The 10332-nt window shown below is 42.3% G+C and overlaps 1 protein-coding gene across 1 annotated transcript in view; it reads left to right on the forward strand.

The window, feature by feature from the left end:
* Positions 1-9851, forward strand: part of runx1t1 (RUNX1 partner transcriptional co-repressor 1) — a 59032-nt gene extending 49181 nt beyond the window's left edge. Inside the window, exons 6-11 of the mRNA XM_073463150.1 lie at positions 106-368; positions 1635-1723; positions 2448-2643; positions 3630-3698; positions 6652-6842; positions 7905-9851. Coding sequence (XP_073319251.1) covers positions 106-368; positions 1635-1723; positions 2448-2643; positions 3630-3698; positions 6652-6842; positions 7905-8225 — 1129 coding nt within the window. The 3' untranslated portion in view covers positions 8226-9851. The remainder of the gene's footprint in view (positions 1-105; positions 369-1634; positions 1724-2447; positions 2644-3629; positions 3699-6651; positions 6843-7904) is intronic.
* Positions 9852-10332: the final 481 nt, after the last annotated feature.

Consider the following 10332-nt stretch of genomic DNA (forward strand, 5'->3'; position numbering starts at 1 on the left):
CTCATATTCAGTCTTATTTTACTTGGAACTAGTTAAAAATGAACAAATGAAATTGACGAACAAGGCAAACTCAAAGTGCATCTCTTTCTTCCTCTCTCCACCCAGAACCAAAGAGAACGGCTTCGAGCGAGATGGCAACCTGCATCCGGATGTTCACCCTAGCAAGCGGCCCTGCACCATAAGCCCCGCCCAGCGCTTCAGCCCATCCAATGGGCTCTCCTACCAACCCAACGGCCTGCCCCACCCGGGCCCGATCCCCCCGCAGCACTACAGGCTGGACGACATGGCCATCGCCCATCACTACCGTGACACCTACAGACACCCCGCCTCCAATCATCGGGAGATCCGGGAGAGAGCCAGACCTATCGGTGAGGACATGGCGGAGGATGGAGGGTGTATTTAAGTGTGTGTGCATGCACCGGAAATACTTCCGCAAGGTTTTTTTTTTTCGAAAGAGTTAATGTTAATAGAAAAAAATGTAATCAAATGACTGGTCAACCGTTTCCACTCCAAGAGAAGAAAAAGAAGCTTCCCAGAAGTTCCCATAAGATTCTCGTTTCCAGATGAATTCCCACAATCGCTCATAGATGGCGACTTTTTGTTTCTTCTTCTTTGAGGTTTATTGGCAGTTGGCAAACAACTGGTTTCGTTCTGCGTTCGAGCAATCCCCCAGAAAGAGCACCAGGCTTTAAAAAAACGACTTGAGCAGCTTTCATTGGAATAAACGGGGCACCATCTCCAATGCTGTATCCAGATTTGAAGTGTTGGATCCACTGGTTCAAGACCTTTACTTTTTCTACTCTTTATTACAGCCATGCATAACGTAGCCTATATCGCCATCTTCTGATGAAACTATGCTTTGCGTAGCCTAGTTTTTTGCTCCGAACCGGTTGATGGAATCGAAACACAGCTAGTGTGTCCATACATTAGGATTTTGAGACACAAACCAATAGTCCCAAAGCACAGTACCGAGAGAAACATGAGGAGGTTTTTATACACAAAGGTAACAGTTTCAAGAGTTACATCATTTTTACATCATTTCTAAGGCCTCTCAGCTCTTTATATACCACTGAGATCCATCATTTGAATAATAATGATACTCAGTCAGTGTCCACTTCACTTTGGTGGAGGCTTGTTGGTACAGCAGACTGACAAACAGCCTCTCAGACCACAAGGCCATCCAGCCGAGGCCACCGCAACCTGACGGCCGGCTGAAGGAATGCACTGTGACATGTACGCGCGCACAACAGAAGCACATTTAGACACGGCGTCTTCATTTTGGAGAAATCTTTCGGCGCAGACCGAGCTTTGATGAAGCTGTAATGACGACTTCGGCTCAGTTCTAAAAATAGGGGAGACATTTACCACGTCTCGCCCTGTGATGGATGTTTATTGGACTGGAAGCTCAGTCATTTGAGTCCTGCCCTCGGGGTGGGAGAGAGATATGGAGACGGCGAAGAAAAGAGGGAAAGAAATGGACGGAGAGAGAGTTTCAACCAGGGACCAAATAAAAGATAGATCAAAGTGAATGTAAGGGAGTGATGGAGTATTGTTACATTGATCCCCTCCGTCATACTAACCTTCCCTTTATTTATCTTTCTACCTTTCCGTCTATCTGTCTTCCTTTCTTACAGGCATGCATACAGGGACCAGGCAGGAGGAAGTGATCGACCACAGGCTGACGGACAGAGAGTGGGCGGAGGAGTGGAAGCACCTTGACCATGTAAGAAAAGTAATAACATTTTTTTATTACTATACTTTACAGTTCTGTCTCTCTGTAAGTAACAGGGATTAGCTTTCTACCTTATTTCAGTCATATTAAATTATTATATATCAGACTTTGTTACTCTGTTATTTATCATTTGTGTGTGTTAACTGCTAGACCACAAATAAGAGTGACCTTTCTATGTTTTGTGCACTATTTAACTAAAGATTTCATGACTTATAGTAAGGCTTTTTTTACATGGGTGTGTATGTGTATGTTTGCATGTAAATATGTTTGCTGGCAATGTGACAAACATACAATGTAAAAACTGATAAGTTGTTGTTTGTATGTTCACTTACAGCTCCTTTAAAACTGCAATCTGTAACTTTCTGCATATTCAAACCTAATATACGACAGAACATCTAGTGTCGTACAGTTAGATGTTTAATCAACCAATCAAGTAATGTGGGCACAAATGTATTATTGACTGAAGTAATTAAGTGAACATCAACCGGGGAGGTCTGACCTGACAACCCTGATCGATATATCAAGGGTGAAAATGTTCTGCCTTGTGTTTCGCTCCCAAACTTCACAATAACGATGAACTAACTAAAATAACATGACAGACGTCGCCTTTAATTTAGAGCCCCGACCTCCGTCACTACACCCTTGCTGAATTTAAATCAATCCCTCTGTGTCAATGTGTAAACTCAGCGCCTTGCACGCTCCCTCTCACCCCCAGCTGCTCAACTGTATCATGGACATGGTGGAGAAGACAAGGCGCTCACTGACAGTACTGCGGCGGTGCCAGGAGGCCGACCGCGAGGAGCTCAACTACTGGATCCGACGATACAGCGACGCAGAGGAGCTGAAGAAGGGAGCCACTAGTGGGCAGTCGAGGCAGCAGAGCCCGGCGGCACAGGAGAATGCGTCATCAGGTGGGGGATCACACGTACTGTTCATGTATTAGAGGTATTAAAGGATAATAGTGGCAAATCAATTAGTATATGTATGTTTACAAGGCTGCTGAAAGCCATGTTCCAGTAAATTTACTAGATTGCGTCAATGTTTCCATTTCAAGGCCTCTTAGTTCTGTTTTTATTGTAAGACTGTCGCCACTGGTTTCTCCACTAACATTAGTCTTTTCTTTGTCCTTATATATTATCATAAATGTATAAAATATTAAATCCATCACCTCTCTTGATCCTCTTCCCAACATATTTCTTGAAATGTAACAAAAGTAATGACTTCCTTGCAATGTTTCCCTCCTCCGAATCTGTAGTTTTCAAACTACTATCAAAGAAGCCCAAATCCAAGCCCTATAATTAAATATTATTAACTGATCTGAAATTTTCCATTGTTCCATTGTTTCCATTGTTGTTTGTGTTTAAATCAAAGTTTATTTTCTCCAGAACTTTAATGCCCAGTAAGGCTCACAGTGAATACGTGAATAGTTCCTCAGGGTTCAATTCTAGGTCCTCTGCTGTTAATTTTATACATGCTGCCACTCGCCTATACCTCCTATGTTATACCTGTATTCTTCATATACATCCATGACTTAGTTTGTTAGCTCGGTTAGCCGTGCAGCTAGCCAGACAAGGAGGCACAGGAGCTTTGGACCGCTAGGAGAAAGAGGTTTTCAGGGCTGGGGCTAGCTGGTTAGCATGCTAACTTCAGTAGACATCTCTTTAACATAACTTCAAAACTCTTAGTTCATCACATTTTGTTGAATATTTTAGTTAATTTTTGAAGGTTTTAAACCAAAATTCTCCTGTATTGCCCCTTTAAACCTCTTGGTGGGGGAAAAAAAAGTACCCAACAGTTTCCAACAAAATGCTGATTTGTTCTATAATCTTTCGCACTATCATGAGCAAAACATTGGCTGATTTCTGATTACCGGGGCTGTTTGTTTGTGCCTCCCCAGAAATTCACAGGGAGCTGCTGCACCGGCCTGTGTCTGGCTACGTCCCTGAAGAAATCTGGAAGAAAGCTGGTGAGCCTACTCTCATACTTTCTCTCGCTTTCTCTTTATCACGCTGCGGTTTTTAAGACACTTTGCTCTGCAGAAATCAAGGCCAGATGAGTCAGGGCTGGAAGTGGATGAGAGGCGCTCCTTTAAACCCCATTCTTCCCTCTCATCCCGATGTAGGCTGCTGTCTGCAACTTCCTGTCCCGATAGACTTGAATTAATATGTCAAACTGCGCTTAGAAAATCATTTATACTTGATACAGTAGGAAGTTAAAAAAATAAGAGTCTCACCACCGCACACTCCACGCGCTCCAAATATGATGTCAGGTCGTAAAACAATTTTACTGCTCCAGTCAAATAAGGGACATAAGTAGCTTTTGCAGCTGGTCCAGTGGTTCTGCTGTTAAAAGTACAGTAGCAAGACTTGGTATCTTTTTGCTCTCGGCGCTTTGGTAATCCCCTCAGCGACAGACATTGCAGCTATTTTATTTAACGAAAGTGTTGTAAAAATGTTGAGGGAAGTTTGTGGAGCCAGTTAAGATCAAGTATTGAAACAAATTTGTGGCTTTAACAGCTTTCATTAGTTGCCATTAAATTTTTAGAGTACACAAACAGCATTCTTTAAAGTCATGAGCGCAGCTGCAATCACCATTATCGCTGTCCTGAACAGACTGAAAGAATTTTCCGCCGAGGGTTCAACGCTTGAGGAATCCATTTTGTATTCGCCGTCAGTGATACCGTATATCTGCTTTTTAAGCCCCTTGGAGAAAAGAAATTGTCCCCTTGCTTGACCAAGCATGATGCGTGAGATACTCAGAACAAGTAATATGCATTTAAATTGAATTGAGTATCACCATCGGGACTCAGCCTGCTCTGCAGTACTCTCCTCCCCTCACCAGCTTTGATCGATCTTCCATCTAAAGCATTTGGTGTGTAATCACAATTCCATGCACAAGGCATATATCACATGGCACCGGGGCAATTTCCATGACTTAAGGCAGCACAGTGGGTTAAAGGCAAAACCACCCTGGTTTTAAAGATGTTGCTCAATCTGGATGGAGAGAAAATGTCTCCGTCTTTATAAAAGCTGTCTGATATTGAAAACAGATTTTACATTTGTAACACAAGTGTATAAAGGAAGTGAAGTAAAGTAAAGCATAAAGCTGTATCTATCTTTTGTCTGTAGGATAAATGGTGCCAACTATTTTATTCTCTCTGCATTCTTCTCAGTATTTCTGGCATCCTTACACAGTCGTATATATTCTGGCTGAGGAGCGGCTGATCTGAATGTGACCCAGGGAGGATTGCAAAATAGGATTTTTAACACAATGGAGTGCAGCAGTGAATACATCTGTTTGAAATGGGCAAAATGTTTACAGTTGGTGATAAATATTCAAGCACCTTGCACGGTGTCCTACCGGTTTCCCACTTCCCCTCACCACATGGGCCTCTGGGATCACAATGGAAATGCATAATTTAAATATAAATTGCCTGATTTGCATACACAATTAGTCAAGTTTCAGGCTTGATGGGAGCAAACAAAAAAGCCCCCCTTTTGCTTTGACGTTTAGTCGGAATTCCACCGCTTAACACCCGTGCGGCAAGGTTATTCACTCCACAAAACAAGTATAAAATAACACGTTGCTCCAGCTAAAGCAGGTTTTCTGAGTGATTACCTGGGATTAATTGGCTCGTGCTGCTGTCTCGAGGATATTTTTCGCATTAAAAAGAAAAGATATGTTTGGTTTGCACGCCTTCAGATGAGATCATTTCAACTTTTTAAATTAAAACGTCTCACATTGATGCATTTGAGGAGCCACTGTCGCTGATTAAAGGTGCCGCAGTCCCACAAGAATGTAGTAATTAGATTAGGATTTGCAAAAGGAATATTGGTAAATATTACTTCCGTAATGCCTTAATAATTAAATGAAAGCAACCAATGCATCTGAGGTAAAGTGCCTCACTCTCCTATATTCATCACACTTAAAAATCACTTCTGTATATGCAGCTGATCTCGGAGTAACAAAAGCTAATAACTGTAAAAGCTGAGTGAATTTATTCTGCCACGGGAGTTGATTCTCATTTTCTGCAGAGCAACAAAAAAATTACTTCTCTCTGATTTTTTCCTCACATGCAGTTTATAAATCAGTAAATCAGTTGGACGGTAATGGTTTCTGTCTTCAGATGTGATGCAAATTTTGCTGATGAAACAGCTTTTACCTTTGAAAACGGAATTCTCGGAAAAATTACTTCCCCAAAATGAATAATGTCTTTATCTGCAACTACAAGGTCTATATGAAAAATTAAGATTTCACTGGGTTGGAACACAGCATAAATACGATATGAAATTCCCGCCTCACAAAACTTTGCAGTTGTGGAGTTAAAATCCCCTTGGAACGAAGCAATTGCAGCCTAAAACCTCTAGAAAGCACAACAGCTGAACGTCCCTTCTGTCAGGGCTGATGCTCATAAAGTGTAGCAGAGATTTTTTTTTTTTTTTTTAGATTTAGACTCATGTTTCGGCCAATAAAGCTTATTTAATATATTTTACATTTTACTATGGGTATTCAACTGTTTTTTGTTGCTTTTGCTTGGTTGGAATTGTGTTGTGTTCAAGTAAAAATGGTTATGATGTGCTTTTAGCTGAGCTTCTGCTGCATGACCATGTTGCTACATGATTAGCATGCCCTTTTACGGTGTGTTGTGTAATATGACACCCCACCCCCTGCTTATTCCATGTAAATACATAATACATAAGGGAATCACCGCTATACATAAAAGATAATGATAATGAAATTAATGTTTTTCTTATGCTAAGTTCCTTCCCTTTTTGTGAGAGATGTTTACATTCAGAAATGGTAACTGTTTGTCTGAGCAGTATACTGTGTGAATAAACTTTCAACGACAGGGTGATATAATACACATTATATTGCAGGTACGGGAGGCTTGACTTCCTCTGTCTCCACACTCTTTCCAGAAGAGGCAGTGAATGAGGTGAAGCGACAGGCCATGACAGAGCTGCAGAAGGCCGTGTCGGAGGCTGAGCGCAAGGCTCACGAGATGATCAGCAGCGAGCGGGCCAAGATGGAGCGTACGGTAGCCGAGGCCAAGCGGCAGGCGGCCGAGGACGCTCTCTCCATTATCAACCAACAGGAGGACTCCAGCGAGGTATGCACAGACGATTCAGAGTGTCAAGAGGGGTTCCCTCAATCTGTCAAACACATCACGGAAAACTGATTTCACCAACCTCTTGTTTGATAGTCTTTCTTTGTTGTCACTTTGTCTATGCTTTTGTTGCCAGCTGTTCTACTGACTCCCAAATGGCACAGATGATAAGATCTGTTTTATTTTATTAGTGTATAAGTAAAAGCAAATCATTGCACATAATCTTAAAGATATCAGTAGTCAGGAGATAGTGGGAGTGGGAGTAAAAGCAAGGTCCATCAAGCTTTCCTCCTTCCTCTTTATTTTCCACTTAGAAAGGTGCTGCTAGTTCAGCTCACAGGAAATAAGTGACTGGGCTTTCATTTGCTAATCACCATTGGAGGCCTCGATGTTTAATCAGTTAAGTGTGAGAGAAATATGGCTCACATCTGTCATTAATTGCAGGAGTGATGTTTATGAGAGCGAAGCGCCCCAGAGGAGAACTTTCAGAAACAGTTTGTAACCTTGTTCTCCTGTTTCCTGTGGATACACAGCCGCCCGGACACGCTCTGCCTGTGGTTTCTGATATAGATAAGAGGCCCTGTGTGTAATCATAGATGGGCTTTTGATCCATCTGCGGTTTGTTTTAAGCTTAAGTGTTGTGAAAGCAGACACTAGTTCTGTTAATGTGCAGACTGGTTCGTTGATATCTGTTGCCAATCTTCACGTCGTGTTCAACAGTTCTCTGTTTCATGTGGCGTGATGATGTCATAAACAGCTCTTGTGTGAGCAGAGCCATAAAATAAAGAAAACAAGGTGTCCTTATTGTCATTTTGGTAACACTTTATATTAGTGTACACATATTCACCATGAACTAGGTGCTTATTAGCATGCATATTAGTAGCACATTGGGCTTTTTCTCATTTTAAAGCATGTATAAATGTAGCCAATATGCTACAAATATGCATTCTAATAAGCAGCTAGTCAATGGTTAACATGTGTATCCAAAGGTCAACAGCCTTGATTGTAAATCCTTCTGCTGTATTATTGTGTGTGAGTTTATTTTTTTCACTCTCTGTCTGTCAGAGCTGCTGGAACTGTGGCCGCAAAGCCAGTGAGACGTGCAGCGGCTGCAACACGGCGCGCTACTGCGGCTCCTTCTGCCAGCATAAGGACTGGGAGAAGCACCATCATGTCTGCGGTCAAACCCTCCAGGCTCAGCAGCAGCAAGCCAGCCAGCAGCAGGGAAGCGTCCCTGGGTCAGAGACCCCTGCCCCCATCAGCTCCTCCGCCTGCACCCCGAGCAGCGGAACCGGGAGTCCGGCTGCCACCCCGCCTGCTGCAACCCCTCGCTCCTCCACCCCCAGCACCCCGTCCTCCTCTGCCCTGGATGGCACACCGCGCTAAGAGACTCAAACGGAGGATGGAGGCAAAAATGCCTCCGGGGCTTAACAGCCAGCCCTCAGCTCCCACAAACAGCATGACTGTCTACATTGCCTTGCAAAGATACTAAGCTAAAGTGGCTAACAGGAAAAGATGGCAATGCTTCTGTCTATCTTGCAGCGTAGTCATAGAAGGAGGAGGCGGAGGTCCATAATCAGGTCATATTGACTTGCCATGACTTTAAAGAAACACAAAGATATTCTTTGTTTTGAATGAATGAATTTAAATATTGACATCCTTTTATCGTTACACTTGCTATTCTTGTTGTCTGTTTGTCGTCGTGCGTGTTGTTGTTAATGTTGTTGTCATTGTAGCTTATCTTATTTTCTCCTGTAAATACTAAGAGACTGAGCAGAGATAGCCGTGAACTCGAGACAAGTATATCTGACCTCCCCCTTTTTATTAAGTGTTTTTATTTTCCATCCTTGAATTTATGCTTCTATCCTTCCTGTACCTGGGACATGAGACTAGACAACCTCATTCACCAAACAGATTACCAAGGGAACATATCCTAGCTAGCAGAACGACTGACGTCATCAATACTCTCTGTAAAGAAAGATATTAGATTTAAATACCCTGAGAGACACACTAACGGATGGATAGATAAACAAGTTTGCTGCCTGGAGAGAGGAGAGATGGACTGAATCTCTGGCCCACAGACCCCCATGAAATGGGCAGATGTGCAGCAGATTGCAAGCGGAGCCAGCTGTTCAACCAATGTTATTTCCCTCTCACTTGTAATAATATCCAGGTCAGTGGGCTGGGAAATACAAATCCGTCTCCCCGAAGGATGTAAAAGGAAGAATTCTTGGACAAGATACAAAACTTTGCCCACTGCACATGTGGAGGATGTACTGACTGCAATCCGCACGTCCATGCTCGGTGGGCTACAGAAGCTCTCAAACAGGAAGAGAAGTCATCGTCCTGCCAGTGAGACTGTCAAATCACCAAGACAGCAGCACTCAGAGCTGAAAACCTACAGAACTCAGTAGGAAGCTCATTCTGCGCCCCAGACGCTCCCCTCCTGTCTCAACTCTGACAAACATTTTCATCTTTCTTCATGTTCTGATTCTTTTTCTGTAGCTGTCATGGTGTTTAAGACTTCTGTCCTGTGGTGTCACCGATGGTTATTTATTGTATATGTGTTGGACAATTGTGACAATGCATAGTACTTCAACCGGTCACAACTCTTAAGTCCTTCATAACTCTCTCTCTCTCTCTCTCTCTCTCTCTCTCTCTCTCTCTCTCTCTCTAGCTGGTGCAAAAAGAGATAAAAAAAAAAGAAGTGTTATCTTTTTCCCGAGCTGCTTTTCTATTCTGTGTGTAGGTGGTAGAATCCCTCGTAGTTCTATGAGTTTTACTTCCCTTCGTCCTCAAGAAAAGACACAAGCTATATCTCAGAGCTGCTACTTGAGTCCGACCCAGATCTTTTCTGAGAACTAGCATGTTGCGCGGAATGCTAATTGTTTTGTACAAGGGACATACATAAATGTATTTGCACTGTCACAGAGGTTATTTCGGCATGCTTCTTTTCAGCATACTTGTGTTGTCGGTATAGAGCCATAACTCATCAACCATTTTGTATGTAGTGATAGCATTACCTGTTTTTACATTCTTTGGGATGGGGGGGGGGGCAGATGGAAAAATGTAAAATCACCAAAACCCACTTTTCTTTTTGTCGTCTCAACATGCTAACAAAAAGCGGCCATAACATTTCTTTTTGAATAGTTACAGACAGTGCATGCACATTACTGAACGTTTGTTAAATATTTGTTATTTTTTAGAAAAAACTGAAAAAACGACCAAAAAAAGTACAAAAAAATACAAAAAAAATATTCTAACAAACTAACTTTCCAAATGCAGAGGTGTAGACTCCGATTGACAGCTTTAACACTGCAAAGCACCAGGTAACACACAGTATTAACACAAGAGATAAACAAAAAAAAAAAAAAACACCAAAAACAGCCAAAGACTGACACCAAGGACCAAAACCCTGATTTAAACGATTTTCAAAAGAGGTTTGTTCACACGGAATATTTGGTTATTTATTTCTGCAGGTTTCATTTCACAC

This window comes from Pagrus major, chromosome 3 (assembly GCF_040436345.1).
Source record: "Pagrus major chromosome 3, Pma_NU_1.0".
Lineage (NCBI taxonomy): Eukaryota > Metazoa > Chordata > Actinopteri > Spariformes > Sparidae > Pagrus > Pagrus major.